Raw genomic sequence first — 16,652 nt, 5'->3', positions numbered from 1 at the left:
TTCTTCAGGTCAGGGCCTCAGGGGTCCTGGGGCCAAAATGGTTCAGCCAAATCCCCACCGAGACCCACAACCAATCAGACAGAGGTGTCTTTTGACTTCAGCCTGTGAGACACAAGTACCCAACTCTTAAACCAATCAGATAAAAGATATTTGATATGCCAAATAATCAAGTACAAGTCTTCATTGCCCCCAACCAACCACACGCAGGAAGAATATTAATAGGAAAGTAATTCTTTATTGGACAGAGAGAGGCTCATCAAAGTGGTGGCTTTTCAAACCAGATCCCTTTTGGGTTCCTGGCAACTACAAGGTCTTCATGAATGATTCTTTTCCTCCCCTGGGAAAGTACAAGTGGAGAAAGCTGATTCCATCTCGGCCCAGGGAAAAGTACCCATTTCCTGGGTAGACTGACCACTTCTCTTGCCACATTCCCATCTCCACTTCCAACGAAGAATAGAGAAAGATCCCTCCCCTGGAGGCTCTCCAGAGATCAAAGTTTATCATGGATCTTAGACGACTGGACTTCAGAGATCTCCTAACCTAGCTCCTTTATTTTATAGATAAGGAAAACGAGGCCCAAAGAGAGAAAGGTATTTGCCCAAGGTCCTAGAGCCAGTTAATGGCTATGTGAACTAGACACCAGAGCACCAATTAAACCCTATCTCTTGAAGTATTCTCCTTCCTCTAGGGATCCGGCCCTGCTCTGGCTGTAAATGAATTCACCAGCATCCCTGTCCCCTGGGTCACCAAGGAGGACAAGCCTTGACAATTTTGGGGGAATTTAATCATTTATTGCTCCCAACCCAAGTGAAGAATGTGTCAAGGCAGGGACCCACAGCAAACTTACCCTATTAAGTGGTCTCAGTTTCTAATCTTGCCAAATACAATTCAAGCCTTCTTTGTCTGGCCTCTTTAAACTTGATAATTTTCTCTGCTGAAGGGTGAAAAAGAGAGAGATGGCTCATTCTGCAACTAAGTCTGAAAGGAACAGGAGGGAAAGAGCCAGAGCTATGAAGACACCAGAGTCTGATGGAAGGAGCTCTGGTCTAGGAGTCCAGAGGTCTGGGCTCCCTGCCTCATTCTGCCCCTCATTAGTTGTGTGACTTCAGGAGAATTTCATTCACTCTGAACTTCAGTCTCCAACTCTAAATGCTGATGTTACCCTAGATAACCTCACAGCTCTAACTATCTTTTAGTCTGTGAAGAGCACAGAATAAAAAGGGCTCCCTCCTGAAGTGGTTAAGAGTAAAAGGGGTCTGTACCTGTTTCCTTGTCCAGCTTTGGCACATCAGGGTTCAGAGCATCAATACACTTCTTGCCGCAAATGCCTCGGCAACACTTCAGAGTCCCAAGGCAGTCTCTGTCCCTGTGACATTTGTCGGGGGGCTTTGTCTTGGTACATTGATATATTACAACTGGACAGGTTCCCAGCTTCCCTATAGACAACACAGATGCAGGATGGCCCAGGTGAGAGACAAGATTCTGGCATCATATAAATGTTGGAGAAGATATGGGAGAATTGGAACACTGATGCATTGTTGGTAGAGTTGTGAACTGATCCAACCATTCTGGACAGCAATATGGAACTATGCCCAAAGGGCTATAAAAATGTGCATACCCTTTGACCCAGCAATAGCACTTCTAGGGCTGTATCCCAAAGAGATCATAAAAATGGGAAAAGGACCCACAAGTACAAAAATATTTATAGAAGTTCTTTCTATGGTAGCCAAGAATTGGAAATTGAGAGGATGCCCATCAATTGGGGAATGGCTGAATAAGTTGTAGTATATGAATGTAATGGAATACTATTGTGCTACAAGAAATGATGAGCAGGCTGACTTCAGAAAAACCTGAAAAGACTTATATGGACTGATGCTGAGTAAAGTGAGCAGAACCAGGAGAACATTGTGCACAGTAACAGCCATGTTGTGCAATGACTAACTTTGATAGACTTAGCGCTTTTCAGTAATGCAAGGATCTAAGACATTTCCAAAAGTCTCATGATGAAAAATGCTATCCACATCCAGAGAAAGAACTATAGATTTTGAATGCAGATCAAAGCATACTATTTGCTCTTTTTTTTCCCTTCTGTTTTGTTTCTTCTTTCTTTTGGTTCCTCCTATTGGTTCTAATTCTTCTTTACAACATGACTAATGTGAAAATATGTTTAATAGGAATGTATATGAAGAGCCTGTATCAGACTGCACACCATTTTGGGAAGGAAGGGATGGAAGGGGAGAAAATTTAAAACTCAAGAGCTTATGGAAGTGATTGTGGAAAATCACAAATACATTAATTAATTCAAAAAAAGATTCAGGCATCACAGAATTTAGAGCTGAGCTTGAAGGAAACTTAGAACATGGACTCCATACCTAAAAGTCTCTTGGATTCCAGGACGCTATACAAAATTCACAGTTGTCTCACCTTGATAGAGGAAGTCTGATACCCACAGAACTGGAACCAAAGACGATCCAGGGCTGGTGATTCTGCCTGGCTTCCTCCCTAGACTGGTTAAGGAGTGACTGTGGCAGTTCTGTCCTTACTGTGACTGGGGCTGGTGCCAACCCTTCTCTTGAATGGGAGTATATTGCCTCCCTCTGGTATAGTGCCTCAGACGCATGGGAAGGATTTGGCCTTGGAGTCTGAAAACCTGGGTTCTGGTCCCAGCTCCAAGATTTATGGGCCATATGACCTTAGTCAAAATCATCTCTTTGGGGACCTGCATTCCACATCTGCAAAATGACTATAATAATCCTTGTACTCACCTAAGTTCCTAAAAGTATTTAAAAAAGTGTGAGGTGTGATGATTATTATTCTGGTGATGGTGGAGACCCACCTCCCCAGGTTCTATTATACACACACAGTGTATGAGGCCCCAGCCATCACTAAGACCATCCAGAGAAGGCTTGCCCTTTGCCCTTTGCCCTTCTTTTCTCCACAGCACCCTCCAAAGGTTGACTTTCATTCTGATTTCACTTAGCCAATAATGAGGCTTTGTGTGTGTTTTCTAGAGGGTTCTCAGACAGGCAACTATGATTTATCCCAACTGAACACCCTATACCCCACAACCTGCTTAGAAAAGCCCAGCCTCCAAACTTTTGCCACCCTCTTCTCCCCATATGCTTGATTAATTCATATGCCTCCCTTTTCTAAAACCTGGCTTCAAGCTCATCTTTTTGGGGAAGTTTCTTTGATTATCATAGAAGCATATAAGTTTAGAGCTGGGAAAAGAGATAATCATCTATTCACTTTATAGGAGAGAAAGCTGAACCCCACAGAAGCATCTTGTCCAAACATGCTAATTGACCAGAACTCAAATCCTCCAGGTCTAGGCCATGGCTCTTTCCCCTTACTGTGCCACAGTCCACCCACCCACCCACTCACCCCAGAACACTCTCTGAGGCTTTCACTGGCATGTTATCCCCATTCAGATTACATGATATTCCTCTCTACCCACCTGGACTTTCCTTGGTTAGCAAACCATGCCCTCTGTGATTCAGGGAGGCAGCTCTGGTTCAGCTAGTGTTAACAAAGCCTGGAAGTTTCTCTATAGGGGAGTAACTAAGCGGGGGTGTCCAGGGCTTTGCCATAGGTATCAATATGGGTTGGGACCTGGTTCTTTCTGGATAGCCCTGACACCAGTGACCCAGACCCCTCCTCATCCCAGGCTGACTCCCCACATGGCTGTCCTCTGTGACTACACTGACCTAGAACTCTCTTCTTCCTGTGCCTCAAAGATTTTGTCTCTAGGCAGAAAGGAGTCCTCGTTTCACTCCTGCTCCTTTATATGTAAACAGCTCGTAATCACTACCAACAGCCCTCCTACTCACAACAGACCTGAGTTCAAATCCTGCCTCAGGCACTTACTAGCTATGTGACCCTGGGCAAGTCACTTAACCACTCTCAGCCTCAGTTTCCTCATCTATAAAATGAGGTGGTTTGATTGATGGTCATCTGAGATCCCTTGTAGATCTATATCTAAGATTCTATGATTCTACCCCCAACACTAATGAGGCGCGCAGACCTCTAGCTCTAAAATCCCAGCCCTAAGACCATATCTTCCCCAGCCCAAAGAACCTATCCCTAACAATAACTTATGAGTGGGCCCCAGTGAGGCCAACTATCGCCCCTGTTACAAGAACAAGCTCACCTCTGTAGAATTTCCTTGTATGAACAGGACTATCTTATACCAGCAGAACTATCATGTACTGATTCCCACAGTTACTGTATACAATTTAGAGATCAAGCTATAGATGTCAATTCCCAAGACTATCTTCCTATAGATGTAGATGTACAGAAGTACAGGCCCCTTAGAAGCCCTCTTCTCCTCTCCCCTCCACCAAAGCCATGCCAGTAGTGAATGAAACTTGTGCCCAAGGTACAGAAACTGCATGTTTACCACCTAATTAGCTTACTTGCCATACAATTCGCTGTATCTTTTCTGTATAAGCTTCGACATCAGTCCTGTTGGGCTGCAAGTTCTCTAAAGGAACTGTGCCCACCTTTATTAGTGTCATAGTAAATTTTTTGCCACTTGACAGGAAGACTGCTTGAGTCCACAAATTCTTTCCAGACAACTCTGCCCTGAATCTTGGTATTTTGGAGTCCCTGCAACCCCAACATGACTGTGATATAGGATCATAAGATTAAAGCTGGAGGGTTCCTTAGATACTTTTTGTCTTCTAGTCTGGATCACGAATCTGAGACCCATCAAACTTAAGTGATTTGCCCAAGGTCATACGATGAGTAAGGAGCAGAATGGGGTTTGAGAGCCAGGTCCTCTGAGCCCACAGGTAGAGCTCTTTCCACTATACAACAGGGATGCAGAGAATCTTAGAATCAGAGAATTGTAGGATCTCAGAGATAGAAAGACCCTCAAAGGCTAGTCTGGTCCAACTTTGACCACGAATTTCCTATACGGTCATCCAACCTCTTCTTTAAGCACCTCTGGTAATAGAGAGCTCACTGCCTCTCAAGGCAGCTCATTCTATTGTTGGACAGCTATAATTATGAAGGATTCCCTTTCCTTTCCTTCCTAAAATTTACTTTCCTCTAACTCCTCCCTTTCTCCCTCCCCCAAACAATCCTAGTTCTCCCTCTGGGGCCAAGCACAGTTTAATTCTCCTTCTTCTTCCTTTATGTGTCCAACTCCCCTCCCTCCACCCCAGCTGCCCCAGGGCCAGACTTAACTGAGCTCTTTACCTGAGTGAGGTCTGAGGCACTGTTTTCCACAGGCTCCTGGACAACACTTGTACAACCCTTGACATTCTCCATCACAGGTACATGTGTCTGACAGAGTCTTCTTCCCACACTGGCCTTGAATGTCTGGGCAGAACCCTGGCTTCACTTCTACTTAGAAGAGATATGAATAACATGAGGTCAGAGGGAGAACTTACTGTCTGGATCCAATCTCTAATAATTAAATTCCATCACCTTTGTGAAAATCACATTTGATTTTCACAAAAATTCTAAGAGCATGACAAGGTCTCTCTATACTAGAGAGGAGAAAACTGAGTCACTGAACTGAACTAAGGTGAGTCCTCATTTTCAGATGGGGAAACTGAGGCCTAGAAAGGCAAAGCAACTTGCCTAACACTGGAATCCATCCCACTCTTTCCACAAAATTGAGCAGAACCAAAACCAGTCAACTCAATTCTTTCCAGAGGAGTCACGCCTCCCCCTTCTCCTGGGAGCACTGTCTGGTAGTGTGGTCACTTGTAAAAAGAGCTAAGATATGAAGGATAAAGACCAGATGGGGCTGGAAGTGGTCTACACTTACCTGACAACCTGTCTTCAACTGTATATTTACACTCAAAGTGACAGTAATAGAAGCAGCATTTCTGTTTGCCACTGCACTCTTCATCACTCTGACACTTGGCCTCATAATGCCTTCTGCAGAGGGCATTATCTTCTGGACAGGTGCCTGGTTTCGTGGACCCTAAGAGTGGCAGAAGGGAGAGGTGACTAGTCCTTGAAGGCTTCCCTCCTGTCCCAGTAAGCAGCCTAAGGGACTAAAAGAGCACAGACATCCCCCATCACATGATCTCTGCCTGTGAGCCTGGTTCAGATTCCTATAGATAGGGATCGTCCTTGCACTACCTAGCTGCCTCACAAGGTACCTCTGAGGAAAGTGCTTTGCAAACCTTAACATCCTAGAAAAATGGAAGACTACATGACTCCTTCTAACTTTAACATTCCACGTGGTAATATTTTCTTTGAATGCCCTGGGGGTCTGTGCCTTTTATCCTACCCAGAGAGATGAGGCAGAAAATACAGCTTCCTTCACCAAGAAGGCTCAGGCACTCTCATTCCCAGGGAGGGGCAAAAATGAAGCTGGGTATAATTTACATTTAATTAGTACCTGACAGTTATAAAGCACTTTATGCCTGTTATCTCACGTGGTCCTCCCAACAACCCCATAAGGAAGGTAATAAAGCAGTATTGTACACATTCTAGAGTCAAAGAAACTTAAGGCTTAGAAAGTTTCAGTGATTAGAATGTTGAAAGTTGGGAATGAAAGGGATCTTAGAAACCATTTCTCTAATTCAATGCCCCCAATTCACAGCTGAGGATGCTGAGTGGGTTGTCAAAGCTCACACATTTCCTTGGTAATGGATGAACAGAGAAGAGAGCTTAGATCTCTGACTTCTGGTCCAGTCCTCATCTCTCCTTATAGCATGAAAATGAAGGATCTCAGAGTGTAGGGCTTGAGAAGGGGAAGGAGGTTGTGCTTAGGATTAGGAGGAATTATCTGAGGCAGGGGGGAGATGAATCCCACCCTCTATTCCCAATAGCCTCTGGTTAGTTTGAGGTCAGATCCATCCTTGCATCCATCTAGCCCTGGAAATATCCCAGGCTTGTCACATCACTGGGGACAGCATGCTCCCTCCATGCAGCCATGGGCTGCCCTGACCATTCCAAAAGGAGGACATTATTGGGGCACTCACCCTTTTCAAGAACAGGCTTATATGTCCCAGTCCAAGGCACAATGAGGAGCAAAATGATGGAGAATAGACCGCTGAGGTACATGGTGCTTGCTGGAGAGAGAAGCCTATGAGGGGCAGGGACAGGGGCAGAGTGCCTGAAATTTACCCTGGCTCTGGGTGTGGGGAGGTCTAGGGGCGGGACCCTCTCACGTCCTGCTTGGGGCAACAATGGTTGCATAACACCATGAGGGAGGACCCCACAGCACTTGCCTACAGTAGGTAGGTAAGGAGAGAATAGAGGAAGTCTCTGGGAGGCTCCTGACAGATCCTTCTCCTGGGGAGGAACAAGAAGGATAGGCAACCTTCCCCCCTACTGCACTGGAAAGAGTTCTTGACTTGGTGTCAGTAGACCTTAACTCTCACACTCCGTTGTGGGGTCTTGGGCAAATTACAATCTCTCTGAGCCTCAGTTTCTGAATCTATAAAATGGGAGTAGTAATGCTTATATCACCTACCACAAAATCTTCTTGTGAGAGAAGCACTTTGTAAAACCTCATACTTCAATCACAACTATCTATAGCCATACGAAAAAATACTCTAACTCACTATTGATTGGAGAAATGCAAACTAAAACAATTCTGAGGTACTATTTCATACCTATTAGATTGGCTAATAAGGCAGAAATGGTGAATGACAAGTGGTGGAGAGAATGTGGGGAAAATGAGATATTAATGCATTGTTGGTGGAGTTGTGAACTGATTCAACCTTTCTGTAGAGCAATTTGGAACTATGCCCAAAGGGCTATAAAACTATGCATACCCTTTGATCTAACAATACCACTACTAAGTCTATATCCCAAAAGAGATAAAAAAAAACAAAAAGGAAAAGGACCTATGTGTTCCAAAAATATTTATAGCAGCTCTTTTCTGGGGACAAAGATTTAGAAATTGAGGGGATGCCCATCAATTGGGGAAATGGATGAACAAGTTGTGGTATATGATTATGATGGAATACTATTATACTATAAGAAATAATGAGCAGAAAAGCTTGCATGGGCTGATGCAAAGTGAAATGTACTGTGTACAAAGTAACAGCAATATTGTAAGATGATCAGCTGTGAATGACTCAGCTATTCTCAGCAACACAATGATCCAAGACAACTCTGAAGCACTTATGATGAAAAGTGCTATCCATTCCCAGAGAAAGAACTAACAGTATCTGAATACAGACTGAAACACGCTTTTTTTTTTACTTTGTTTTTCTTGAGGTTTTTTTTTTTGTCTATAGTTTCTTTCACAACATGACTATTACGGATATGTTTTGTATGACTAGAGATGTATAACCTATATCAAATTCTTTGCCTTCTCAATGGTGGGGTGGGGGGAGAGAGGAGGGAGGAAGCAAGAGAATTTGAAGCTCAGAGTTTTAAAAATGAATGTTAAAAATTTTTTATATGTAACTGGGAGAAACAATATATTAAATAAATAAAGTAAACCTCATATATCTATAGAAAGGTGGTTACTATTACCATCACATAGAGGGGTATTAAAATCAGTTCCAATCATCTCTAGAGAGCAGATTGTTAAATTTTCAATGTGAACCTCAGAAATCAATGAAGTAACAAATCAGGGCTTGATTTGTCCTTTTAAATATTGTCTAGACTTAAGAAAGTAATAGAGAACATGTAGATTAATAGGCAGATTAAATTGAAAAGTGTGACATGGATTTTTTTTTAAACTAGTTGTTAAATTTTTACCAGCAAAGCTACCAATCCCCTATCTCTGGCTAAAAGGTCAAGGTGAGCAGTTTCCATTGGCAGAATAACAACAATTAACATTTCTATAACACTTTAAAATTTATAAAATTTTAAAAACACTTTGTACATGTTATTTTATTTGAGTCTCACTTTAGATCTATAAGGTAGATGCTATTATTATTAGATGAAGAAAGAAAAGATAAGAGAGATTAAACGATTTACTCAGGGTATAGCCAGCAAATAAATGTCTGAGGCAGAATTTGAATCCAACTCTTCCTGACTCTAAGTCCATAGTTCTAAATATGACCCACAAATGTCTAAACAGTAAAGGAAGGTCCCAGTGTTCCCCCAAAAAATCCTGCCTACTCTGGCTGAAGGAAATTCTACTCTTAGACCTTCATTCCTTTGATTTGGAACTTTATTTCTCAACTAGCCCTAAGTTATCATTTAAAGCCTCCTAGGAAAAGTCACACTGTGACTATTAATACTCATTGGCAGAGCCAAGATGGCAGAGTCAAGATGGCAGAATAGAAGTAGCAAAGTCGCAACCCAGCCAGGATCTTCCAGCATTCCCCTTCAAACACCTTTATAACCAATCTGTCAAAGATCATTCTGAAATGGTAGAGCCAACAAAAGGCAGAAGTGAGACATTTTTCTAGACTATGACAATTTAGGAGGTCACTAAAAAAGGTCTGGGACATGGGGGGGGCAGAGCACAGGTGGCACCATCACCAGTGGTGGGTCTTGGAGGTAATGGTAATAGCATCAGCATTAGCTTTGAAGCTCTCAGCCAACTGCTGAGAAAGAGATGAGAGGGGACCCTGAGCTGCCACTGCTGCAGGACCCTGTTTTATTGCCCATACACAGTTTCAGGGCTCGATTCCAAGACAGGGAGGACCATTAGCCTTTGAGGCTGCAGGGGAACAGGGACCCTTGTCTCAGTTTCAGGACCAAGAGGATTGCTAGCATTTGTCCCTAAGGAGACTCCATCTGCAAGGGAGCAGAGGCCCTTCCTGGGTAAAGATCAGAGCACAGACCAGGAGAACAGGGACCACATCTCTCTCCTGATCACATCACCACAAAAGCATCAAGAGCTTACAGACCCCCAGAACTAGCTCTGAAAACAGCAGCAAGTAAAAGCCTTAAAGTTCACCCCATCCCTACCCAAGGAACAGAGCTCAACTAACATAAAATTAAAAGTCAAGAAATAGGCTGGAAAATGAGCAAACAACAGACCTGACCGGAAAACGCTGCTATAGTACCAGGGAATATCAACACAAACTGAGAAGGAGACAACAACATGAAAACAGCAAAGCCTCAAAAGAAAAATGCACACTGGATACAAGCCCAACAAGAATTCCTGGAAAAGCTAATGAAAAAGATCAGTGTGGTAGAGAAAAAATTGGGAAACACTTATTGACACCTTAAATGTGAATGAAAGATCTAAGAGAGAAGAGGGGAAGAGCCCTGATCCCAAACATTCCAGTCAGTATTGCCTCCCTTATTGTGAACTAGAGTTATACACCCCTAAGTCAGTCCAATCTGTCCTACTAGAATGTATCCTGGAGGGGAAGGAAGAAAAATCTGTAGCTCACAGAAGGGAATGGGTTTGAAGTCCTAGCACAGCCCAAGGTGATGATAAGCAAGAACTTGGATCACCCTCAAACTGAGATGTTCCCCAGGCTTTCAGAGTCCCAAGCTTTCAACCCCACTTCTGATGACTTTCCTCCTCTTATTCTCTGCTTTAGCCTCATTAGTCAAATGACACCCTCCGCCTACTTCACCATTCCTTCTTGAAACTTCTACTCAAAACTTACCTCTTATATTAACTCCATTCCACTCTATTCATTGAATTAATGTTGACCTCTCAGCATCCCTCAGATTGCCTTATGCTATATGTTCTATGTTAGCTATTAGATGATGTGTGATGGCCTTTAGATTCAGGAGGAGTGGAACTTTTGTAAAGCATATATGGACTAGGCATTACTATGATAGCCTTCCTTCAAGTACCTCCCCATTGGTCAACTGCCTTGCCTACAAATCCTGTAAGAGTCTTATGTTAAAATACAAACCACTCTAGGAAGGTCTCATTTTTCCTCTGATACCTCTAAGTAGGGGTCCTGAACTTTTTTTGGGGTAAAATCTAGGTACCTCTGCTGGGAAGAATATTTATAAATTCAAAGAATAAAATACAAAGGATAAAAAGGAAACCAATAATATTGAAATATAAATTATAAATTGAAATTTTAAAAGTATGCTATATTACTCCATTACAGTAATAGCTAATATACAACATAATAATAAATATATTAACAGAATAATAAATATAAATTGAAATATAGGTATCAAGTTTAATTTTTAAAAAAACCAACACCACATACCTCAGGTCAAGAATACCTGCCTCAGAAGGATGTGGCTATTATACGTTGTCCCACTTGCAAAAGGGACCTGGCCAAGATGAGGGAATGGCCCTGGGGGAAGGAAGGCATACTCTATGGACTTACATTTGTACTAAGTTAGCTAGTTAGGCTGACTGGGGGCCAAGGGACCCATAGTCTGTGTTATAAAGAAAGTAGCATCCCATAGAATCATCAAATGCTAAGATCTTTGACTCATTAGAAATATAAAGTGTTACGGGCAGCTAGGTGACACGGTGGATAAAGCACCAGCCCTGAAGTCAGGAGGACCTGAGTTCAAATCCAGCCTCAAACCAAACACTTGACACTTACTAGCTGTGTGACCCTGGGCAAGTCACTTAACCCCAATTGCCTAAAAATAAAATTTTTAAAAATTTAAAAAAAAGAAATATAGAGTGTTAGGAGTAGTGATCTCAGGATCATAGAACCTCATAGACAGTGAACTCTGAGGTAACCTAGACCATCCCCATGTCTGAGGCAGGAAGCCCTTTGATAAGATTCCTGATAAGTAACCAGTCATCCAGTCTCTGTATAATACCTCCATGTTCATGGAACTCCATTTGCTCAGACATTCTCTTTCACTGAGCTAAGATCTGCCTGTCTGTGGCCAGTGGTTTTAGTTCTCCCTTCTGGCACCAAACAGAACAGGTCAATCCCCTCTTCCCCAGGACAGCTCTTCAACTACTTGAAGGCAGCTGCCAAGTCTGTCCCAGCCTCCACCCCCAAGTACCCTCCAAATAAAATATCCCAAGTGCTTTCATCTAATCTATGCATGCCATGGTCTCCAGTCTCCTATTTCTTCTTCCTTCTCCTCCCCTTTGCTGACTCAACTGTCCTTTGACAGTTTCACTGATAGCCATTGTGTTTGTTGTTTCTCTAACCTTTTTACAGGTGCTCAACCCTGGCCATGGGGTGCAGGCGGGAGGGAGGGAAACAGTGCCAAAGCAGGGCACAGTGACAACCTCAATCCTGCTTCTGATTAGCAGAGGGGACCCACTGCTTGTAGGGGGGGGCAGAACAGACTGAGAGGGAACAGAGAAGATAAGACCTCCCACCAGGTCCCTCTTCTCCCTGCTCCCTCAGGGTGTCCCCAGTCCTACCATAGCCTGATAAAACATGAGAAAGAGAATCTTTGGATCAGATAGACTTGGACTCATTCAATCTTAGAATCAGAACTAGACTCACAGAGTTTTGGACTAATAGTCCCTGAATGGGATTTGATACTGTGACATTGACAACTGTGAACACAGAATCTGAAAACTCATGAATTCTTCAAATCTTAGTAAAAAGGGACCTTTAAAGATCATCTAGTCCATTCCCTACTTGAAGCATGATGCTGAGTCCATTTTCCTCCTTCCCATCATGAAGTCACTGCCTCCCTTAATAGTAGCTATCTGACAGATGGAAAACCTCTGGATGGAATCAGAGCTATACTATTTCCCCACTAAATATGTGGAGATGATCACTAGGGCTCCTCCTATGGCATGAACTTAGCCACCCCTCTTTAGTCCAAAACTCCCAGGCTGGGTGCCTTATGGATCTGCCTCTGTCCTGCTACCTCAGCCCTATCCTAGGCAGGCCCAAAGCAGAGTTCAACTACAAGTAATTTGGGGATAGGGTTGAGAGAAAACTGCAGGCAGATAAACCAAAGACTGGATCCTTCTATACACTGCCCAACCCTCTGGCTTGGTGACAGCCAATAGGACAGATAAGTTCGACTGACCTACTCTAAAATCTTAGGGATCAGAGCTGGATTGGAAAGAACCTTGAAACATAGAGGGTAGAATGCCAGAGCTGGAGACCTTAGTACACAAAATGTCTTAGCTGGAAGGAAGCTAGTCCAACTCCCTCATTTACAGAGGAGAAAAGCGAGACCCAGAAAGAGAAAGTCTCTGGCCTTAGGCCTTTCCTAAAGCTAGTGGCACACCTGTCCATCAAACTCAGTTTTCTGACTCCAGACCCACTCTTTGCACTGTTTACTTTCCTTTCAGGAGACAGCAAGGATGAGGCAGCACGGTGGGTGGAGTCAGGGAGCCCTGGGGTCAAGAGCAGCCTCTGAACCGTGCTGGCTGGATGACCCTCGGACAACTTCTCAGTAACCCAGGCATCTCTCTAAGAATACGAGCTGCAAAAACAGGTAGGAAGCTACACTAGTTTGGGGAATTTGTCTCACTGGGTGTTCCCTACACCAAGGAAATCACAGTCTTGCCCAAAGAGAACAGAAAGCTGCAGCTTTAGGATTTGGCAACTGATCGTGGGAAAATGGGAGAAAGATACTGGGCTGCGGGTCTCAGAGCCCAGAACAATCTTGTTCTCCCTTTCCCTTTGCCAAGATACTCAGCACCCCTTTCCCTGAGCAGGGAGGTGCTGCTCTTGGCGGCTCTCCTTGGGCTGGATCCAATAACAGTTCTTCGCGCCACCTGGTGGCCGTAGAAGAAGCCCACAACTTCAGGCGAGGCGGAGGCAAAAACATCATTAGCCCTTCATGAGGCCTAATAGACGGATGATCCAGCAATGTAGGGGGCTGCGCTGGAGACCTCAAACTACCTCCGACCTTGAGCCCAAAGGTGAACCTCAGTCACGTCATAGTCTTTGGAGTCTGGGGTGAGACAACTATAATCTAGCCCTAAAACCAGCGCCCTGTGCTAGATTTGACTCATGTCTACACTGAGCTCAGGGAAGGGAAAAAAGTGAGTGAATTTCAGTCCTCCAACCGGAAGAGAAAAGCCTGGGAGAATGGGAGGGAGGCTTGAGAAGAGAACCTTGTTTGCTAAAAGTCCTTGGGCCAAAGGCTGCACAACTCATGTGCTTTCACCTGGTCAAAGACTAATCTCTGGGGCAATGAGAAGGACATTGAGGACGAGACAGATCCTGGTTAGGACGTGCAGAGCAGGGGTAAGTTGTGGCTGAGGCGAACAGAACTACTCACAGGCGAAAGATCATAACATCTTGAACCAGAAAGCACCTTAAAGATCATCTAATCCACCAACTCTCTCGTTTTGCAGGCGGCGAAACTGAGTCCGAGAGAGGAAAGTGGGTTGCCTAATATTACACAGCTACAAGTGGTGTACCCTAAATTCGAACCGAGATTTCAGACCCAGTGTTCTTCGTCTATGACTCAGTAGTAGCCTTTCACACAATCAAATCTCAGTTCTTTCCGAATGGTAACCTACAGTAGAGAAAACATAATGGGTTTCAGTCGGCTATCTTAACAGCCTTGGGGATCGCTGAGAGGGAAATTTCCCTTTCCGGTTTGCCTCTCCCCCGCAGCGGGTCTCCCTCCAGCCCCAGCTCAGCTCATAAGGAGTCATCTGTTTTCGGTTGAATAAACAAAACGCTGGAAAACCGGGCCCCGCGCCAGCCTGCCCCCCGAACAATGCGCCTTTCTGTCAGGGAGACGCCCCGGCGCCGAGCAGCTTCGTCTAGCTGGAGGCGAGAGCTATTCTCCCCTCTTCTACGTTCTGTGAAGTGCGGGGTGATGGTGGGGAGTGGGGAGTGGTGTCCAGACCGCCTGCTTTCCAGCGGTCGAACAGCAGGACTGCACACTGGACCGACGCACCTGGCAACTGAAGTAGAGTCCAGGTTTTTATTTTAAAAAGAAAAAACAAAAACAAAAACCAAAAAAACCCACAGTAACATATAATCAGTGAATGCAAGGTCCTGGGCCCGGCCAGTCGGAGTCGGGTGGCCGAAAATGAGAGTGGAGCCTTGTTGAAAGTGGGGCCTGTCCAAATACAGCTTAAATGTGCGGAAAGGAGATAGGTCCCTTGGGTTTTACTAGCAGGGTCGCGCATTTATGGTGGCTGCTCGCACAAGTGGGCCAGTCTCCAGGATGGGAGGGAAGGGACAGAAAAGACTGCAAGGCGACCTGGGTCCCAATTGCTGCCGACCCCCACTTCTTGTTGGCCAACTGATTCTCCAGGTCCTCCTTTAAAAAAAATTAATTTATTTATTTTTAGTTTTCTACATTCACTTCCATAAGATTTTAAGTTTTAAATTTTCTCCCCTTAGTTATCCTCCCCCATCCTCAAGACAGAGTGCAATATGATATAGGCTCTACATATACATTCATATTAAACATATTTTCACATTACTCGTGCTGTAAAGAAGAATTAGGACCAATGGGAGGAACCACGAGAAAGAAGAAAGAAAATAAAACAGAGGGGAAAAAATAGCAAATAGTATGCTTCCGTCTGCATTCAGACTCAATGGTTCTTTTTCTGGATGTGGATAGCATTTTCCAACGTGACTCTTTTGGAGTTGTCTTAGATCCTTGCATTGCTGAGAAGAGCTAAGTCTAAGAAAAGTTAGTCATCGCACATTGTGTACAATGTGTTCCTGGTTCTGCTCACTTCACTCAGCATCAGTCCATACAAGTCTTTCAAGGTTTTTCTGAAATCAGCCTGCTCATCATTTCTTTTTTTTAATCAGATTTTATTTATTTTTAGTTTTCAACATCCACTTCCACAAGATTTTGAGTTACAAATTTTCATTCCATCTTGCCCCTCCCTCCACCCCAAGATGGTATGTATTCTGAATACCCCTTCCCCTAGTCTGCCCTCTCTTCTCTCTCCCCCCCCCATCTCTTATCCCCTTCTATTTTCCTATAGGGCAGCATAGATTTCTGTACCCCATTTCCTATATTTCTTATTTCCCAGTTGCATGCGAAAATATTTTTTTAACGTGTTTTTTCCAAATTTTCTCCCTTCCTCCCTCCCCACCCACCCTCATTGAAAAGGCAGGCAACTCAATACAGGTTATACATGTGCAGTTATGAAAAACATAGTAGTCATGCCGTGAAAAACTAACTCTATTTCCCTTAATCCTATTCTGCCCCCATTTATTCTATTCTTTCTTTTGACTCTGTTCTTCCTCAGAAGTGTTTGCTTCTGATTACCTCCTCTCCCAATCTGCCCTCCCCTCTATCATCTCCCTGCTCTCTTATCCCCTTCCCCCACTATTTTCCTGTAGGGTAAGATAGATTTCAATACCCGAGTGTGTAAGTTATTCCCTCCTTAAGCCAAATCTGATGAGAATAAGATTGACTCATTCCCTCTAACTTTCCCCCGTTTCCCCTCCACTGTAAGAGACTTTTCTTTTCTGTTTTTTTGTGAGATAATTTAAGCTGTTCTACCTGTCCCTTTCTCCTCGCAGTATAATCCTCTCTCACCACTTAATTTTGTTCTCCAGTTATCACTCCCTTCATCTTCAACTCACCCTGTGCCCTCTATCTATCTATATATACATACATATAATTTTTTTCCTCCAACTACCCTAATGCTGACAAAGGTCTCATGAGTCATAAATATCATCTTTCCATGCAGGAATGTAAACAGTTCAACCTTAAGTCTCTTATGATTTCTCTTTCCTATTTACCTCTTCATGTTCCACTTGAGTCTTGTATTTGAAAGTCAAATTTTCTGTTCAGCTCTGGTCTTTTCATCAAGAGTGCTTGAAAGTCCTCTATTTCACTGAATGACCATTTTTTCCCCTGAAGGATTATACTCAGTTTTGCTGGGTAGGTGATTCTTGGTTGTAATCCTATCTCCTTTG

General features: G+C 43.7%; 1 protein-coding gene across 1 annotated transcript; it reads right to left on the bottom strand.

Moving 5' to 3' along the window:
• Window positions 1–961: 961 nt before the first annotated feature.
• On the bottom strand, window positions 962–7,029 carry LOC110206702 (antileukoproteinase-like). The gene is made up of 4 exons (XM_020984272.1): window positions 6,948–7,029; window positions 5,780–5,938; window positions 1,263–1,436; window positions 962–978 (listed from the first exon to the last, which is right to left on the bottom strand). The coding sequence occupies exons 1-4, from the start codon at window positions 7,027–7,029 to the stop codon at window positions 962–964; spliced, it is 432 nt and encodes a 143-aa protein (XP_020839931.1).
• Window positions 7,030–16,652: the final 9,623 nt, after the last annotated feature.

The sequence above is a fragment of the Phascolarctos cinereus genome, unplaced genomic scaffold (genome assembly GCF_003287225.1).
Source record: "Phascolarctos cinereus isolate Bilbo 61053 unplaced genomic scaffold, phaCin_HiC Scaffold_2;HRSCAF=192, whole genome shotgun sequence".
Taxonomy (NCBI): Eukaryota; Metazoa; Chordata; class Mammalia; order Diprotodontia; family Phascolarctidae; genus Phascolarctos; species Phascolarctos cinereus.
Note: the sequence above shows the minus strand (reverse complement) of the source record. Positions and strands in the feature narration are given on the sequence as shown.